This window comes from Podarcis pityusensis (genome assembly GCF_964106645.2).
Source record: "Podarcis pityusensis genome assembly, chromosome: 17".
Lineage (NCBI taxonomy): Eukaryota > Metazoa > Chordata > Lepidosauria > Squamata > Lacertidae > Podarcis > Podarcis pityusensis.
The window spans coordinates 26,165,383-26,185,497 of record NC_138042.1 but is presented as its reverse complement, the minus strand read 5'-3'; the positions used below and the strand labels follow the sequence as shown (position 1 = coordinate 26,185,497).

At 43.7% G+C, this 20,115-nt stretch overlaps 1 protein-coding gene across 5 annotated transcripts in view; it reads left to right on the top strand.

The window, feature by feature from the left end:
- The window catches only part of ECPAS (Ecm29 proteasome adaptor and scaffold), a 62,246-nt gene that overhangs the window by 27,231 nt on the left and 14,900 nt on the right, over positions 1-20,115 (top strand). For all 5 annotated transcript variants that reach the window (XM_080986658.1, XM_080986660.1, XM_080986659.1 and 2 more), the window contains 18 exons: positions 995-1,086; positions 2,142-2,276; positions 2,765-2,930; positions 4,739-4,911; positions 5,319-5,420; positions 5,996-6,119; positions 6,944-7,089; positions 7,514-7,568; positions 9,153-9,267; positions 10,887-10,955; positions 11,608-11,725; positions 14,710-14,877; positions 15,377-15,456; positions 15,883-15,988; positions 18,178-18,225; positions 18,415-18,536; positions 18,787-18,937; positions 19,870-19,935. In XM_080986658.1, the coding sequence (XP_080842784.1) occupies positions 995-1,086; positions 2,142-2,276; positions 2,765-2,930; positions 4,739-4,911; positions 5,319-5,420; positions 5,996-6,119; positions 6,944-7,089; positions 7,514-7,568; positions 9,153-9,267; positions 10,887-10,955; positions 11,608-11,725; positions 14,710-14,877; positions 15,377-15,456; positions 15,883-15,988; positions 18,178-18,225; positions 18,415-18,536; positions 18,787-18,937; positions 19,870-19,935 (2,036 nt within the window). The remainder of the gene's footprint in view (positions 1-994; positions 1,087-2,141; positions 2,277-2,764; positions 2,931-4,738; positions 4,912-5,318; positions 5,421-5,995; positions 6,120-6,943; positions 7,090-7,513; positions 7,569-9,152; positions 9,268-10,886; positions 10,956-11,607; positions 11,726-14,709; positions 14,878-15,376; positions 15,457-15,882; positions 15,989-18,177; positions 18,226-18,414; positions 18,537-18,786; positions 18,938-19,869; positions 19,936-20,115) is intronic.

The window sequence follows — 20,115 nt, the reverse complement described above, 5'->3', positions numbered from 1 at the left end:
GCCAGCAGTGCATGTGAAATTTCAGCCCATGGGTATTGCGTTGCTCTTGGGCAGAATGACTCTTGTGTTCTTGTAGCATCCTGATGTTAGAAACACCTGTTGGCGCTATGCATGCGAGATGCTACACCTCATCTTTCTGCTAGTCATTATGTGGTACATTTGGCCAGCTTGAGTTCTCAATGCTTTTAGGGGACCAGCAACACAGTCCTAACCATATCTAAAGGTAAAAGTAAAGGTAAAAGTAAAGGAACAACTCTGGGTTTGTGGCACTCATCTTGCTTTACATGCCGAGGGAGCCGGCATTTGTCTGCAGACAGTTTTTCTGGGTCATGTGGCCAGCATGACTAAGCCGCTTCTGGTGCAGCGAAACACCGAAACCAGAGCAGTGCACAGAAACACCATTTACCTTCCCGCTGGAGCGGTACCTATTTATCTACTTGCACTTTTGGCGTGCTTTCGAACTGCTAGGTTAGCAGGAGCTGGGACTGAGCAACGGGAGCTCACCCTGTCGTGGGGAATCAAACTGCTGACCTTCTCATTGGCAAGCCCAAGAGGCTCAGTGGTTTAGACCGTAGCACCACCCGCGTCCCAGTGCCACCAATCCTCTTGACTTCATTGGGTCTTAAACCCAGATCAGTGGGGTTAGGATTGCAGCCTAATTGACTTTTAATTTAGTATTCTAAGAATCCTAGATTTATTTATTTTTTAAGCAGTTCCTGACAAGTTTTCAAATGTGATGGCAATTTTCTTTGATAGGAGCTTCAGTGTTAAACGGTAATCTTATTTCTGCCAAATGTTTTGACATGCAAAGTATACCTGTAAAAGAAAATCAGCCTTGGTGTTGCTTTATATATTTGTTTGCAATGTTCTTGGCATGTTTACTTTGTAGGCAGCAAAGGAGAGAGCATACCAAAAGCTGCTGTGCATTTGTACTGACTTTAAATAATATGTCAACTTGCCACTTCTCTATTTTTGTTTTTATAATACAACGTAGGTTTGCCAGTCATGTACTGCCTGTTGGAGGTTGTTTCTGTCTATCCTGAAAAACTAGCTGCAAGATTTGTAGACAAAATGGATTGGATAAAGGTATGTTAAAATACTACGAAAATTGTGCATTATTTTTTTTCAGGAAATGATGCATTTTGCTCCAGTTAGACAGACTCTTTTGCATGACTCCCAAAAGATGGAATGTATGTTTTCCAAGCTTGGGGCCTGGATTTGTTGACGATGGTTAACATGCAACCTGTGTCACACCTGTGCTAGCCCGGTATCTGTTTATGGCGAGGCATCTATGTAAATCACTTAGGGATTCATTTTAAAGGTCTGCCATTGGGAAATTGGTATGGCATTGCCCTTGAAAATATGATAATATTAATGTTCCAAACAAAGTAAGGATGAAATACAAAAGGGGATTGTGACAATTTCTCTTTAAAGAAGTCGTTTAAAAATGACTTTCAAAGGCAAAATGGTACAGTGTCCAGTTCTAGAGCAATTAAAACAGGAATAGAATGGCTTCTCAGGGATTGGGTCTGTATTGATTACTTATATTGTCCAGGCTGTCTTTAGTCTCCTTGAACTTGGTATTTCGTCTACCTGAATTGCACACAGGTATGGTATTGGAACAACTTTGTAGGTTTGGCCAAATTCCCTCAGAAGTAATGTTGGTGCACAGTTCTTCAATTCTGCTTTTTTTGGGGCGTGCTTTTGCAGTTACAACTCTGGAAAAAATGCCATTCAGAAGTAATAATAATAATTTATTTATTTATACCCCACCCATTTGGGTGGGTTTCCCCAGCCACTCTGGGCAGTTTCCAACAAAATAGAAAAAATACAATAAAACATCAGATACTAAAAACTTCCCTAAACAAGGCTGCCTTCAGATGTCTTCTAAAAGTCAGTAGTTTATTTCCTTGACATCTGATGATAGAGCATTCCACAGGGCAGGCGCCACTACCGAGAAGGCCCTCTGCCTGGTTCCCTGTAACTAGTCACTATGTGGTACATATTGTCCTAAAGAAGTGTCCTAAATCAAACCTTTTAGGTCAATTGGATCATTGTTTTCATTGTTGAAATTCTAGTGAAATTTTTATATGTACTGTAACATGGTTAAATTGTATATGTATCTTTCATTCTTTTTTCAGAGCTTTATGAATACCAATAAGGAAGAGATGCGGGAGCTGACTGCTCTGTTTTATTCAGTAGTATTGTCGACAGTGTCAGAAAATGAATTTAAAACATCAGTTCAGCACCTGATAAAAACAGCAAAAGACAATCATGTAAGCTTAGTCCTCCTTGTCTGTTATTCTGTGTTAACTTTTATTAATGACTGTGACAATTAGTAAAGGTACTGTAGGCCCCAGATGATTTTCTTTTAATCTAAAGAAGTTGAACTAACCAATATTTTGGAAAGCAGTGATTTGTCTATAATTAAAATAGGCAAACAAATTGGGGGGGGGGGGATCATTTTGTTATGCAAGTTATGATTTGAAAAAACAGAATTCATCATGTCACTAACTTGAATTTAATTTAATTGTATGCCAGATATTTAAAAATAGCCTTACAATTCTGTGTTTGTAACAGATAATATTTATTAAAGGGTTTTAAGTGTTGTAGAATTAATGGAGGCTGCTGTTTTAGATGAGTTAGATAACCAATAGAAAGTCATATCACTGCTTTTATTTGTATGGAGAGCTTATGATGCCCTGGTATATATCCTTTAGTGATTTGCATCTGCTTTAGTAAGATTGTTGCTTTTTATCTGCAGAATCTGGAAATGCAACATGGATCCTTGTTGGCTCTGGGATTTACAGTTGGACGGTATTTGTCAAAGAGAAAAATGAGGATGGTGGAACTGCATGACTTGGAAGATCCAAATACCATTGTTGCCCCAGAACAAGACCAGTTGATAAAGTCAACGACAGAAACGATCGGTCAGTTTATGCCTTTTGTACTTTGCCTGTATTCTTGACTCATTTGGTTCCATTTCTCTAATCTACACTGTGCGGACAAACAGGGAGCTTTGCTACAAAGCTCTCATTACACACTAGTAATCTTAAACCCACTACTTAGGAATGGGCACTATGTTTTGTTTGTTGCTTTGGCATCAATTCATACCATGAGATTATGTTTTGTGTTGCCTGGTTTGCACATTGCACTAAACTATACAGTGGTATGAACTTGCTGGAACTTCATCTTTCCCCAGTTATTCTGCTGCTGCCCTGAACTAAGCCATTAAAGGTAAAGGGACCCCTGACCATTAGGTCCAGTCATGGCTGACTCTGGGGTTGCGGCGCTCATCTTGCTTTATTGGCCGAGGGAGCCGGCGTACAGCTTCCAGGTCATGTGGCCATCATGACTAAGCTGCTTCTGGTGAACCAGAGCAGTGCATGGAAATGCCGTTTACCTTCCCGCCGGAGCGGTAGCTATTTATCTACTTGCACTTTGACGTGCTTTTGAACTGCTAGGTTGGCAGGAGCAGGGACCGAGCAACGGGAGCTCACCCCGTCGCGGGGATTCGAACCGCCCACCTTCTGATTGGCAAGTCCTAGGCTCTGTGGTTTGACCCACAGCGCCACCCGTGTCCTGAACTAAGCCATAGTTTGTCTTAATATGTCATCTGAATTTGGGCTTGTCATTTAGCTTTCTCTAGGCTAACCATGAGCTTTATATGTCCTATGGTTTATGGCTCATGAGCTAAGCCACAAGCCTGGGTTTGGACAGGACACAAAGCCAAACTATGGTTTAGCTCAGTAGAGCACAGCAGCAAAACTGAGGAGGAGCAAAGAGACTGTAGATCTTCTCTCCCAGAACCCACGCCCCTGTGCATTCATGCTAAGCTATGGTTTGGCTTAGCGTGAGGTGCAAACTAGAACCAAGGTTTCTCCAGTGGCAACCAAGATATCCACATAAAAAAATCCAGTTGGAAGAATTCTAGAAATGAGAAATGTATCATTATTTTTCTAGACGTGAGACTATGATGGTGCTCATTACCTGTGGCTACAATGGCGAACTAATTGGTGCTCCCCACTTTATGCAATTTCACTTATGCGTGTGGGGGCCCAGAATGTAACCCCCACGTAAGTGGGGGGAAGGCCTGTACCCTTAAAATATAAATGGAGTGGTCCCATGAATACAGAAATTATCCTTCTGTGATCTGAGATACTAGATAAAAAAGCGACTCAAGCACTGTAGATGTAATATTCTTTTTATTCATACGCTGTTACTTCAGTTTTGGAGATTCTGACTAAACATGAGGAAGAACTTTCTGATAGTAAGAGTTGTTTGACGGTGGAGCCGACTCCCTCGGAACATGCTGACTTTCGTTTCATTGGAGGTTTTTAAGCAGAGGTTGGATGGCCATCGGTCGGAGATTCTTTAGTTGTGATTCCTGCATTGCAGGGGGTTGGACTAGATGACCCTTGTAGTCCCTTCCAGCTCTACAGTTCTGTGATTCCAGACCAGGCACCCCCAAACTCTGCCCTCCAGAAGTTTTGGGACTACAGTTCCCATCATCCCTGACCACTGGTCCTGTTAGCTAGGGATGATGGGAGTTGTAGTCCCAAAACATCTGGAGGGCCGAGTTTGGGGGTGCCTGTACCAGGCGAATATTTTGACTTCGTTCTTGACGATACCTGTTGGAGAAGACTGGAAGTCTTACTGTCTTTTAGGCCTCCTTAAATATTTGAATTATCGTCTTTTTAAAGGAGAAATTCAGTCATCCTGTTTGTTTTTATTTTAGGTTCTTTTCTGGATAGTACCTCACCCCTTTTGGCAGTAGCTGCTTGTACAGCACTGGGGGCAATAGGCAGGAATGCGCCTCTGCCCATCCCAAATGAAGGGACTGGATTTACAAAGCTTCATCTTGTTGAAAGTTTGCTAGCCAGAATTTCCTCAGGCAAGGAAACTAATAAGGTAATGTTTTGCAACGGTTCATTGTTTCTTTATGCATGTGTGTCTATAGGTTTACTCATGTGAGGCAGAAAAAGAAAGCCGTTCTTCTTATGGATAAAAGACTGACTTTTATAAAACTTATTGTCCAAATAAAAAAAGGGGGGGTTATGTTGTTATTTTTATTGAGAGCAAATCAGTGGAGCATGGCTTTAGAATAATCTTTTGGGTAGGCAAATTGTACAGCTCATGGCAAACACACATTTCTGTTGGCTGTTCATGCATCTTACAGTATTTGCACAGGACTCAATGTTTTGTGCAGAATTTGTGATCATTCAGCTAGCTTGATGTACTTCTGAGGTTAGGAGGTTTGTCTTCCCACCTACATACATAGACAGGTGTTTTTATAAAATTCCTTTGATTTCTTTTAGATGAAGGAACGAGCTATACAAACACTGGGTTACTTTCCAGTAGGGGATGGAAACTTCCCCCACCAGAAGCTACTCTTACAAGGATTGATGGATTCTGTAGAGGTAATGCTCTAATGTTATACATTAAATATGAAGGGTTAAAATTGGTATTTAGTCATTTGTGTCACACTTTCAAAGGGGTATGCTTTAGCATCTTAAATTTTATTCCTTTTTTTAGATAAGTTGGTGTAGCAGGCTTGCTTTTGTATTTGTGGATTTTGAATAATAATAATACAACAAAATATTAAAAGCAAGTTAAAACATCAAACATTAAAAACTTCCCTAAACAGGGTTGCCTTCAGATGTCTTCTAAAAGTCAGATAGTTGTTTGTTTCCTTGACATCTGATGGGAGTCGACGACCATTTCCCATGGTTCCCGGCTCCTGCACCTTATATAAGCGTGCTCCACCTTGTTCTGCCTCGCCCTTTGAGTGGCATGTTTTGTGACATTTTCAGTCACTTAGAAGTTAGAGTGTCAGCACCCGAACACAGGAATGAGTTGGCAGATCCTTCAGAGCAGTTCAGCAAAAAAGGCACGCCTCCCTTTGCTCTCTCGAATAGTCAGAACTTTCATGTTGCAAATGGAGAACTGAGCAAGTTGAAATGTAATTCCTGTTTTGTGTGTGTGTGTTTCTCAGGCCAAGCAAATTGAACTGCAGTTTACTGTTGGTGAAGCTATTACCAATGCTGCTATAGGAACTAGCTCTGTAGCTGCCCGGGATGCGTGGACGGTAGCTGAAGAAGAATATACTCCTCCAGCTGGTAGGTTTGGGGATAAATGACTACTTGTGTATGCAATCCTTTATCCCCCTTTTCATCAGTTCAATGCCAGACCAGTATCAGTGGAAACTAATCTCTTCTATTCAGTTTCTCTCCCCCTTCCCTTCAGATGCTGGCTTCATACTCAAATGCTTAATAGCCACCTGGGATTAAGCCTTTCTCCAGCCCCATAGCCTTGTAATAGGATGTACAGTGGAACCTTGGGTTGCAAATGTGATCCATGCGGAAGGCACGTTCGCAACCCGCAGCGCTGCGTCTGCGCACATGTGGGTCATGATTAGGTGCTTCTGCACATGCGCAAGCTCTGAAACCTGGAAGTAACCTGATCTGGTACTTCCGGGTTCAGCGTGGTGCGCAACCCAAAACCTGAAGCGTCTGTAACCCAAGGTACCACTGTAATATCTTCAGTTCATAATTGAGAGGAGAAAAGTACCTGCAGTTAAACATACCTGGTTTTCCAAATTTGCGTCAAGCCTTTTTGTCTCTGCATTTTATTTTGAGTTTGGTCCTTTTGAATTCTCGCTTGATGCTGAATGTACCTCGGCGAGCCCTTAAGCCAAGAACACTGACGCACCAAAGTCATGATTTATATCCCACTCTAACCGTATATAGGGTATGTTGCAGATTTTTCTAAGCACGAGCCTCCAGGAGGTTACCTGAACTTGGACAAAAGTCCAAAAAGGGCCAAAATGCTGAACTTCTAATTTGAAAACATTAAGTGCTAACCAATGGACCAGTTTGTTTTTTCCAAATTCTTTTGTTTGGAATAAATTCTCTCCCCTTCTCTGTTTGTTTAATTAAAATAGATGTGAAAGTTAACGATGTGGTTCCCTGGGTCTTGGATGTCATTTTGAATAAGCACATTGTCAGCCCCAACCCTCACATAAGACAAGCATCCTGCATCTGGCTTTTATCACTGGTGAAGAAGCTCAGCACCCACAAAGAAATTAAGGTATAAAGACAAAGCAAATTTCCCCTGTCTTTCTTTCTTTCTTTCTTTCTTTCTTTCTTTCTTTCTTTCTTTCTTTCTTTCTTTCCTCTGTTTGGTTTTGTCAATCTTTTGTGCTCTCTTTTCTCATTGGCCTGGTTTGCATGTCATGGTAGCCCAAACCATGGTGCAGGGCAACTGCGTAGGCTCAGATGTTTCTTTCCTAGAAGGCAACACGTTAACATAGGGAATGAACCTTTGTTTCCTGCAAACCAGGCTGTACCGAGTTCATACGCAGCCTTGGAATTTCCTGCCCTGTGATCTACCCCCGCCCCAATGTGCAGATGGGTTATTCTTCTTTATTTTAATGGGAGACTTTTTCAGACACTCTAGTAGGATGAATTTAAGAATGTGAGAAAAAAGCTGCCTCCCCCCCCTTCTTTTGCAGTCTCATCTCAAAGAAATCCAAACTGCATTTGTAACTACTCTATCCGACAGTGACGGTAAGTAGAATTCTACTTGCTTTCCTCTTTACATGATTTGTTTTGCACATCTCCAGCGTGACACCAGGGTGGCTAACAAAGTAGTAAGGGAAAAACAACAACAACAATGTTTCAGTTGTAAAAACCCTATAAAATGAATAACACAGACTAACGTTAGGGTCCCCAAATTGTTGCCCAGTGCCACCAGACACACTGACATTCTCCTTAGTGCTGTCAAGGCTCTCCTACTATTTTGTTTTGTTTTGGTTTGGTTTGTTTCCTTTGAACTCAATAGGAGTTGCTACTGAGTAGAGGTGCATTTATTTTATCTTTTTTCTGGCTTTGCACTTTTAAGAATAAGTTCAAAAAATAAACTGGACTATCGAAATTGGGCGCTTTTTTTTTAAGCATAGCCTTTTTGGAATTCAGATTATAACCTAATTTTTGTTTATTACTATTTTTGCTACAAATATTGATACAAGTAGAAAGTTTTTACTACTATTGTACCTAGCTAAGCAGGCAGCCACAGGACATGCAATGTTCCCATTCCCCCCGCTTTTCTCCATTTGGCAGTCTAGATCCTAAGGCACTGTCCTCTCCAGTACAGTCGTACCTTGGATCCCAAATGCCTTGGTACTCGGACGTTTTGGCTCCTGAATGCCACAAACCCGGAAGTGACTGTTTGGTTTGTGAACGTTCTTTGGAAACCGAATTTCTGACGCGGTTTCCGCGGCTTTTGATTGGCTGCAGGAGCTTCCTGCAGCCAATCAGAAGCGGCAGTTTGGTTTCTAAACATTTGGGAGGTCGAACGGACTTCTGGAACGGATTCCACTCGACTTCCGAGGTACGACTGTAAAGGTAAAGGGTAAAGGGACCCCTGACCATTAGGTCCAGTCGTGGCCAACTCTGGGGTTGCGGCGCTCATCTCGCTTTATTGGCCAAGGGAGCCGGTGTACAGCTTCCGGGTCATGTGGCCAGCATGACTAAGCTGCTTCTGGCGAACCAGAGCAGCGCACGGAAACGCCGTTTACCTTCCCTCCGGAGTGGTACCTATTTATCTACTTGCACTTTGACGTGCTTTCAAACTGCTAGGTTGGCAGGAGCAGGGACCGAGCAACGGGAGCTCACCCCGTCGCGGGGATTCGAATCGCCAACCTTCTGATTGGCAAGTCCTACGCTCTGTGCTTTAACCCACAGTGTCACTCGCGTCCCTCTGTAGTTATCCCCAAAGCCTTACACCATGCATGCCCTTCTCCTCCAGAATGCACTATGGCATTCTGGAATTGCAATCCAAGTGTGCAAAGGCTTTTTCCCGCGATCTTCTATCATGTGCCAGAAGCACAGTGGGGAATTGTCATGCATCAAGGCAACATTCCTATGCATGAGAGAGGACTCCCCATAATTTGTAGGACTTCAGACTGTCCAGCCTGATTTTCTGGATCACGATGATAGCTAGTTCAAGGTTGTGGTGGTGTTTCAAACAGCTCGTTTGCAGAGCTTCTGTACTTTTTATCAGTGTGAAGCATATCTTAATGTCATCATCATTTTGCTAGAGCTCTAATTCTTATTCCCTATTCATACGATTTTGTTTTCTGTTTCTTGAAGAACTCAGTCAAGATGTTGCTTCCAAAGGCCTCGGTTTGGTGTATGAGCTTGGGAGTGAGCAAGACCAGCAGGAGCTGGTTACTACTCTTGTGGAAACTCTTATGACTGGGAGAAGGTACTTGTTTGCACCTTGTTGTGTGTGGAATCCGTGTCAGAGAAGAGGAGAGTGTGGTTTAAGAGACAAAGCTTTGAAAATAAGGGACTTAAATATAAAGAGTGGTATTCCAGTAAGTTTTACTTAGAGTAAGACCCATTGAAATTAAGTAACTTGATTAAGTTAGGTCCATTAATTTCAAAAGGATTACACTGAGTAAAACATGGTTGAATACCAGCCACAGATAGGGTGCTAGCTGGTGTCTTTGAAAGGAAGACCTGAAGCCCCTTTGCCTACATTTGCTGTATTTGCTAAAGGGGGGGGCACCATTTGTGAATCACGAGTGTGAAATATTTCACTTAAATCTCCAGGTATGTTTGGGACATGCTGGTTATCCACCATATGCTTATTAGAGACTGCAATTTGGATTGAATGTGGGCTTCCTTGGTGTAAAACCTTTTTGCACGGTGGCCCAATCCTAAATGTGAAAATTCTGGTCTGGGTGTAGAGGTCAGGACTGAATGACCTTGTAGCTCCATCTATCCAGGCAGTGGCGTGATTATGAGCTCATTTATAACATTTGTACAAGTTGGTGTATTCAGTGTACATGCTGCAGACCCAAGTCTTATCAGAATAACTAAAATCCTTCCAATCAGGTGGGGCAGAATTCAGATAATAATAATAATAATAATAATAATAATAATAATAATAATAATAATAATTTGTATCCCGGCCGAAGCCGGGCTCAGAACAGCCAACATCATAAAAGCAATATGCATAAAACAGACATCAATTAATTAAAATACATCTTAAAATTAATTCAGACAAGGTAAAATCTAGGCAGGTGGCAATTACCAGGTTGGAATTGAGAGTGGTTGATACTTGCCAGGGCCAACTCTTTCCACTGATCATACAAGGACCTGTGAGCAGGTTGGGGGGTGGGTTGTCGGACGAACAGACTTTCAAGCATTTTCAAAACTGTCTTGTGCACACAATCTGATACATGAGAGAGGGGACTCACAGATGCAGGGTGCATTAGTTTTTTATCCTCATCTTCCTTCCTCACTTTGACAAGTGGGTGCACCACTTCACTCTGCCTGACAGGTGAAAGTGAAGTGGGAGTCCTTGAAAGCGAATGTGATCTATTGTCCATTACACATGCCCGCTTTCATGATAGGTTCTTTTGTATGCTCAGAGCTGGTACTGTTTTGCTGGTACCAAGAGTCCTATGTAGTTCGTAGCCCTGTTCAGGTTTTCTAAGCAGCTCACGTAACGGGGGTGTTCATGGACAGGTACACAGTCCCTGCCCTTGCTATTGCACATCATCCTCCACAAGTAGGAAGAATAACTTCTGAAGCAGTGAGTTTTTAACCACGCAAGCTTCCCGTGTAATTTGGAACCTTGGAAAACCAGGTTCTAAATCAGGTGGGGGATTTGCACGTGTTGAGAAGACGCGCCCCCCCACTGCCAAAGTGACCCCCCTACTTTATGGAGAGCGATGGGAATGGGAGCGGAAGAGCTGATGTGCTCACTCCTACTTGCTTCGTCATCACGTGATGGATTTCAAACACTTGAATAGTTCTCTTATCTTTTAAGGGTTTGGTTTTTTTTAGAACTATAAAAGCATACTTTTTTTCCAGAGCCAGGCATGAAGTGACTGGGGAGACGGTGATGTTCCAGGGATCAGGCCTCGGCAAGACTCCAGATGGGTAAGCTCATTGACTAATTGTAATGTTTGGACTCTGAAAAAGGCTTCCTTGGGTGTGCCCCCCCCCCCCGCTTTTTTCTCTAGAACATGGGCAGGCAAACAAAGGCCCAGGGGCCGGATCCGGCCCATCGCCTTCTAAATCCGGCCCACGGATGGTCCGGGAATCATCATGTTTTTACATGAGTAGAATGTGTCCTTTTATTTAAAATGCATCTCTGAGTTATTTGTGGGGCCTGCCTGGGTGTTCTTACATGAGTAGAATGTGTGCTTTTATTTAACAAGCATCTCTGGGTTATTTGTGGGGCATAGGAATTCGTTCATTCCCCCCCCCCCCCAATATATAGTCCGGCCCCCCACAAGGTCTGAGGGACAGTGGACCGGCCCCCTGCTGAAAAAGTTTGCTGACTCCTGCTCTAGAACTATGAATACACTAAATCTGAAGGTGTTGGTGTCCTCATTCAGTTTTATCAGGAAGTTTTCCCATTTAAGAGTTTTGAAAAAGTACTCTGCTGTCCAATAGCTGTTATTTAAATCGACCCAAGAATGCGACTTTGACAATATAAAAGTCCCATTTCCTTGTAATTTTTCCTAGTGGAGGGTTTTTTTTTTTTTTTTTTAAAGTGGCATTAATTTTTCATTCCTGTTTTCCCAAGCCAGGGTCTTTCTACTTACCAGGAGCTTTGTTCGCTCGCTAGCGACCTCAACCAGCCAGACTTGGTGTACAAGTTCATGAATTTGGCCAATCACCATGCAATGTGGAACTCTCGGAAGGTAATTGCATTTAAGACTACTCAAAGTCTGAATGGTGGAACAGAACAAAAGAAAAGCCTGTAATAAGGTGCACATTCCGGGTCACGTTGTAGGAAGTTGTTCCCCTTTTTTGAACTGTGACCTGAAACCCAGCATTGTAGAATCTTAAAAAAATTAGAAGGGATAAGAACATAAGAAGACTTTCTGCTGGATGAGACTAGTAGCTCTTCTAGCCCAGAATCCGGTTCTCAGCAGCCAACCAGGTGCCTATGGGAAGCTCAAAAGCAGGACAAGGGCTCAGAATATAAGGATCATTGGTTCTTGCAACCACCGATAAAAACTTTGCCACTGCTAATGTTCTAGCGTTTGTCCAGTCTTCCAGTAGGAACCTGACATAGTGAGCCTCTGATTTTCCTGGGAAAGGTACCAGCAAGGGTAGTATCAGTTCAGCCCTGGCTTGCTCATATTTTGCACAGTGCAACAAAATATGTTTTATGGAATCGATGTCTTCAGCACATGAGCAAAGTCTGTCCTGGTAGGGAACTCCTCTCAACCTGCCATCCAACACTGCAGAAGGAAAGACGTTTAGACTTTCGACTGACTTCAGGTCCAGTGTTGGACCATTTCGATCGGATACTCCCTACTGATGTGGATAGATTCCTCCAAGTTGGTAGGCCCACCACCTGCCTCCTTGATCCGTGCCCGTCTTGGCTGATTAGGGAGTGTCCAGATGTTGCACGGACCCCCCTGGTTGAAATTATCAATTTGTCGCTTGACACGGGGACATTCCCAGGGGAACTGAAGGAAACAGGGGTGTGTCCACTCTTAAAGAAAACTTCATTAGATCCCTTAGACCTATCCAATTACCGCCCAGTTTCAAATCTTCCATACCTGGGTAAGGTAATTGAGAGAGCGGTTGCTGAACAGCTTGGTAGGTTTCTGGAGCAAACATCGGCATTAGATCCATTTCAGTCCGGTTTCCGTCCTGGTTTTCGGACGGAGTCGGCTCTGGTTGCCCTAACAGATGATCTCCGTAGACAACTGGATCGAGGCGGGTCAGGACTGCTGATCCTTTTAGATTTGTCAGCAGCCTTTGACATGGTCGATCATGATCTTCTGGACCACCGCCTCGCAGACGTGGGGATACAGGGCATAGCCCGTAACTGGTTGTGCTCTTTTATCTCTGGTCGGGGACAGAGGGTGGCACTAGGGAGGGAAATGTCGTCGCGCCACTCCTTGGTGTGTGGAGTGCGCAGGGCGCAATTTTCTCCCCGATGCTTTTTAACATCTTTATGCGCCCCCTTGCCCAGATTATCCGGAGCTTTGGGCTGGGCTGTCACCAATATGCTGATGACACTCAGCTCTATCTGCTGATGGATGGCCACACCGACTCGGCCCCGAACACACTGACCAGATGCTTGGAAGCTGTGGCTGGATGGTTTCATGGGAGCCGATTGAAACTAAATCCTTCGAAGACAGAGGTCCTATGGCTAGGTCGGGATGGCATGGGGATGAGGGACCAACTCCCTTCTCTTGCGGGGGCCCAATTAGTGCCATTGCCTTCCGTTAAGAGTTTGGGTGTAATCCTTGACGCCTCCCTTTCCATGGAGGCGCAAGTTACAGCAACAGCCAAGGCGACATTTTTCCACCCTCGTCGCATCAAGCAGTTGGTCCCTTACCTTTCCCGCCCTGACCTGGCCACAGTGATCCATGCGACGGTCATCTCCAGGCTTGACTACTGTAATTCGCTCTATGCGGGGCTGCCCTTGAAGCTGTCCCAGAAACTCCAGTGGGTACAGAATGCTGCAGCGAGGCTCCTCACGGGGTCTCTGCCATGGGAGCATATTCACCCAGTGCTTTTCAAGCTGCACTGGCTCCCGGTGGAGTACAGGGTCAGATGTAAGGCGCTGCTTTTGACCTTTAAAGCCCTTCACGGCCTAGGACTCTCATACCTACGGGACCGCCTCTTCTGGTATGCCCCACGGAGAGCCTCAAGGTCCATAAATAACAACACCCTAGTGGTCCCAGGCCCTAAGGAAGTTAGATTGGCTTCAACCAGAGCCAGGGCCTTTTCAACTCTGGCTCCGGCCAGGTGGAACGCTCTGCCTCACGAGACCAGGGCCCTGCAGGATCTGATTTCTTTCCGCAGGGCCTGTAAGACAGAGTTGTTCTGCCTGGCCTTTGGCTTGGAGCCAATTTGATTCCCTCCCTCCCTCCCTCTCTTTCTTTTTTCTTTTCCTTCTCCTCCTGTGATGAGCCTACATTTTAATATTTTAATGTTCCATTATTTTAACGTTGTATTTTATTTTTGTTTTTAAGTTGTAATCATTCATCTTGTTTTTATTATTGCTTGTAAGCCGCTCTGAGCCCGGCCTTGGCTGGGGAGGGCGGGGTATAAAAAAAAAATATTATTATTATTATTATTATTATAGTCTGGCTTTGGTGGAAAGCCTTTGATAGTTTGGTACTGTCAGGTTTTAAATGTAAGATGTTAACTTTATATAAATATTTTCAGTAATTCATTTTTAATTTAAAGAAAATTAAAAATGAAACATAAAATAAATACTATTTAATACTGGCCTCAGCCCAGTATACCTGAAGGAGCGTCTCCACCCCCATCGTTCTGCTCGGACGCTGAGGTCCAGCACCGAGGGCCTTCTGGTGGTTCCCTCCCTGCGAGAAGTGAGGCTGCACGGAACCAGGCAGAGGGCCTTCTCAGTGGTGGCACCTGCTCTGTGGAACGTCATCCCTTCAGATTTCAAGGAAATAAACAACTATCTGACTTTTAGAAGACATCAGAAGGCAGCCCTGTTTAGGGAAGTTTTTAATGTTTGATGTTTTATTGTGTTTTTAATATTCTGTTGGGAGCCGGCCAGAGTGGCTGGGGCAATGCAATCAGATGGGCGGGGAGCAATATAAAAATTACAATTGGTCGTAGCATTAGTATTATTAAGATGGAGGTATTTAAGTTATTGGCTTTAACCGTATTTTTTTTGTTTTCTCAGGGAGCTGCTTTTGGTTTTAATGTGATCGCAACCAAAGCTGGGGAACAGCTCGCCCCTTTTCTCCCCCAGCTTCTTCCTCGTCTTTATCGTTACCAGTTTGACCCCAATCTAGGGATCCGGCAGGCTATGACGAGCATTTGGAATGCGCTTGTGACAGACAAATCTGCAGTAAGTAACGGAAAGCCATTCTCTATCCCTTCTTTTTGTGATGGTTCTGGCAACTCATCACATGTAAAAGAGTTTTAGATAGCTGGATATTCTTTTAAATGGGCAAGACATTAAGAAAATAGTCCGTGACGATATCAGATAAGGCACACTTTGCTAGATGCGTGCGTACACACGCATACTGTGCATAGTACAGGAAAAAGCATTTCTGGATACAGTGGTACCTCGGGTTACATACGCTTCAGGTTACATACACTTCAGGTTACAGAGTCCGCTAACCCAGAAATAGTACCTCAGGTTAAGAACTTTGCTTCAAGATGAGAACAGAAATCGTGCTCCAGCGGCATGGTGGTAGCGGGAGGCCCCATTAGCTAAAGTGGTGCTTCAGGTTAAGAACAGTTTCAGGTTAAGAACGGACCTCCGGAACGAATTAAGTACTTAACCCGAGGTACCAGTGTGTAGGGAAGCTGTTAATGTTTACAGTTCATTTTCATTTGATCAGGTGGACAAATATATGAAAGAAATCCTTGATGATTTAATAAGCAACTTGACCAGTAACATGTGGCGGATCCGAGAGTCCAGGTATGTCTTTCTGAAACCATTTGTCTGCCATGTAAATAAAAAGTTTGGTGCTTTTGGAAGGTTCAGGGCTCGACTTGTAGATTTCCAGCATTGGATGATTTATTTGTTTTTTAAACTCTGAGCAACAGGCAGGAGGAATAAAGGAATTTGCTGTTAAATTTGCATCACTCATAAGCACCACATAAGCACCTGCTATCCTAAAGCCTCTTTTTGTAGAGGGAAGGGAGTTTTAAAATAGGAATGAAATATATTTGAAGAGATTTGGGGGGCTAGATGAGATTTTCCCCCCAATGAAATTAAGAGGTCTTTTCCTCATAGGCATTACTGTTTGGAAAATGATCCTTCTAAGTTTTCTTTCTTTCTTAATATTATTGGTTTTGAGAAACTTGGTGTTAATAAAGTATAATGACTAAGCTCTTGCCATAGCTGTCTAGCATTGAATGATTTGCTAAGAGGAAGACCCTTGGACGACATTATTCATAAACTTCCAGAAATATGGGAAACTCTCTTTAGAGTGCAAGATGACATAAAGGTACTAAAGCTTTTTACGTGTCTAGTATAAATTGTTCCGTTTCTACAGGACATAAAAACAGGCTTTCACAAACAGTTTGCTTGTAAGGACTTGGACGTTTCCTTTTTCCAACTGGAATCACTGGGAGAATTCCAGCTGGTTCTTGGTGTCAGTCAAGCTCAGATCCGCTGTTAGAATTTGCTTTTCCCCAAATATAGTGTGATGTTGCGTAGAAGACCTGTTCCTCCACTCCACAGCGAGCGCAAATTTTGGGTGATTTTCAAGGCCTATGAAACAAAAACCACAAAGAATCTTAATAAAAGCAACACTTTCAGGGATATTTACTGCACATACTATTTCTAGTTATCTGAGGATACAGTTTTGAGGGTACAACGTATCAGAGCTTACGTCTTAACTTTTGAAGCATCTTCGTATTATTGGTAAATAGGGTTTGTCTCCAATTACATTCATTAATTTTTTTAAGTTTGGTAGATCCAGGGTCAAGCTACCCTGGACAGATTAAGTGAGAAGATCAGAAGGCGTTCTCAGTAGTGGCACCCACCCTGTGGAATGCCCTCCCATCAGATGTTAAGGAGATTAGTAATTATATAACATTTAGGAAATGCCTGAAGGCAGCCCTGTATAGGGAAGCCTTTTAAGGTTTAATGTTTTGCTATGTTTTTATATATACTGGAAGCCTCCCAGAGTGGCTGGGGCAAACCAGTCAGATGTGCGGGGTACAAATGATAAATTATTATTTTTATTTTGATCTCTGTATTTTTAATTTTGTACATTAATAAGGGTAGTATCACCAAACGTAATCAGTTGTGGTAATATAGCAGGCAGGGGGCTTAAACCTTTCCATCCTATTTTAAATACCCCTCACCCCAGGTTGCCATTGGAACCAGAGGCCTGTAATCTTTCCACTGTGAAGCTTAACAGCTTGCAGCATCTCCTTCCTGCCCTACCCCTCTCTTCTCCACCACAATTAGTCTTGCAATGAGTATAAAGGGCATTCTGATGGAGGCAATGCAATCTTCTTTCAAGCCTAGTTGTGATGGTGGTTACAGCTGGGACAGGAATGATCTTGGCATGTACTGTGACACTCACCTCTTCCAGGTCAAAAAACACTTCTGCTCACTGTAATTAAGCTGGGGTGGGGTGGGGAGCCTATTTGCTTGAATATACAATTTGCCCCCTATCAGCCTAATGGTTGCTAGAGGGCAGGGTGTGATTTTTCTGTAAAGGGAAGAGTTAAGACTTCCTCCCTAGGTTCTTGGGAGACCAGGATGATCTTTCCCCTCTAGTATTTAGGCTTGCAAAACACCCAGATTTCTTTTTTCAAGCCTAATTGCTGGAGTGAGCCGCAGAAGATTGTGGGTGGGTGGGGGGTTGCGTGGGGGGCCACACCCACTTTCCCTTGCTGCTGATACGTGATGCCCAGAGAGTTGACCAAGAGGAAATGTGACACTCGCCCCCCCCCCCCAAGGTTCTTCATTCCTGCCCTACTGAATCTCACTAAGTTTTGTACTCATACCATAGATGGTTAGTGAGCTTGATTCTGTAGTGTGCCTGTGTCTTACCTGTCTGTGCTGTGTGCAGCAGAGTTGTTACCGTATTTTTCGCTCTATAAGACGCACTTTTCCCTCCTAAAATGTAAGGGCAAGTGTGTGTGTGCCTTATGGAGCGAATGCAGGCTGCGCAGCTTTCGCTGAAGCCAGGAGAGCAAGAGAGATCGGTGCGCATCGATCCCTCTTGCTCTCCTGGCTTCGCTTCGCTGGAGAGGCGCTGCGCAGCTTTCCCTCTTGGCGCAGCGCCCCTTAAGCGAAGTGGGAGGAGAAATGGAAGGGGCTCCGTTTCTCCTGCTGCTTCCGTTTCTCCTCCCGCTTTGCTGTAGAGGCGCTGAGCAAAGAGGGAGGGAATATTTTTTTCCTTGTTCCCCTCTAAAACTAGGTGCATCTTATGGTCGGGTGCATCTTATAGAGCGAAAAATACGGTAACACCTGAACTCTACATGCAAGCCCTTATTTTTGCCCTATGGGCCATCTCCCATACTGATTCAGGTAATACGGTTCCCAAAATGAGCAACTCAAGTTAGGACAAAAACATCAGGATGAAATCCCTCTGTGGTTCATAGTGACTTAAATTACATTGAACAGCTTAAAATCAAAAACTTTTCCCCCTACCCCCCCTTTTGTTTTCTTTTGCAGGAATCTGTACGGAAGGCAGCAGAGTTAGCCCTGAAAACATTAAGTAAGGTAAATTTTCATTGAATCTGCATGGACCAAAGCCATTCCACTGACCTGCAGAATTTCCCCTCCCATCACAACCTGACCCCATGTATTCTTGGTTGAGGCTTCTTAACATTCATCACAGCAACACACATGTTCATTCAAGGGGCAGAGCTTGCGGAGGGTTACACTGGAGTGTCTTCTTTTTATTTTGAGGTGTGTGTGAAGATGTGCGACCCGTCCAAAGGAGCAGCAGGCCAGAGAACAATAGCTGTCCTGTTGCCATGCCTGCTTGATAAAGGAATGATGAATACTGTGACTGAAGTGCGGACTCTCAGGTGCGTTCTCACATTTTCCCATTCTCCCCAATTGAATACCTTGAGTATATTCAGCCAAAGAATCTTTCTTCTGGCCTCCATATGTTCTTAACTGAGATGAAATGGACAACTCCATCTATTGATATACTTAGGGGAAGACATTTCTGCACTGTTGTTGTTGGCATCTGTCTGTCTCAGGAGACAATGGAAGAGTATGCCTTTGGGGGTATGCCTTTTCTTTCATCCTTATTCTCTGTACCTTTTGCTATAGCATTAACACCTTGGTGAAGATCAGTAAAAGTGCCGGGGCCATGCTCAAGCCACATGCACCCAAGCTCATCCCAGCTTTGTTGGAGTCTCTGAGTGTGCTGGAACCCCAGGTCCTCAATTACTTGAGTCTGCGTGCTACAGAGCAGGAAAAGGTACCGTATTTTTCACTCTATAACACGCACCTGACCATAACATGCACATAGTTTTTAGAGGTGGAAAACAAGAAAAAAAAATTCTGAATGAAGCAGTGGATGTATCATTTTAGTGCTTCATGCTGTGGCCACAGTCATGTGATTTGATGGTGAGTTTGGGGTAGCCCAATGCAAAAATCCTGAGAATCCATGTGGATCTGTGCTTTGTAACCATGTTTTTGCACCATTGTGGCCCCAGGCAACAGCGGGTGCGTGGGTTTTTTTGGTGCAGGCTGTAGCCATGGACATGCTATGTGATCTGATGGTGAATTTGGGGTGACCCAGTGCAAAGATCCTGAGGATCCATGTGGATCCGTGCTTTGTAACCACGTTTTAAGTGGGGAGGGAAAGAAAAACACAGAAGGGACAAGGAACACGAGAGGGGTGTGCGGAGAAGCAAATACACATATATAAGCAAATGGACATCAGTGTTTATGTGTTAAAAGCTTTTGCGGCTATGGAGGAATGAGATGGTGGATTTAATGGAATTAAACATTGTAATGCATTTTATTTTTAAAATGCCGCTTTTATTTGAAAGGATATTGAACCTGTGCCTCTCCCAGATGTTGCAGGACTACAATTCCTATCATCCCTCACCATTGGGCATGCTCGCTGGGTCTGATGGGAGTTGGGAGTTCAACATCTGGAGGACCACAGGTTCCCCACCCCAAGTTAAAATATAAATCTCAGGTTAACTAAACAAGTGAAATCTTGAGTACAGTCAAATCCTCCTCCTGCTCATGGGACTTTGGTTCCTCTGACTCTCCAGACGCTTTTAATATTACCCTTCTTGCTTCTTGCTTGGTAACCATATACACCTTCTGTTTTCTCTTGCTGCTTTCCTAACTTCAGATTCTGGTTATACACATTTTTCCCCCCTCTGTGTCCTTCAGGCGGCAATGGATAGCGCAAGACTCAGTGCTGCTAAATCCTCCCCCATGATGGAGACTATCAACATGGTAGGTAACTCATGTTCACTTAAGAATCATAGAATCTTAGAGTTGCAAAGGACCCTGAAGGTCATCTCTTCCAACCCCCAGGCAATGCAGGAATCTCGATCTGATCATATATGACAGATGGCCCTCCAACCTCTGGTTTCAAACCTCCCAAGGAAGGAGAGCCCACCACCACTTGTGGGA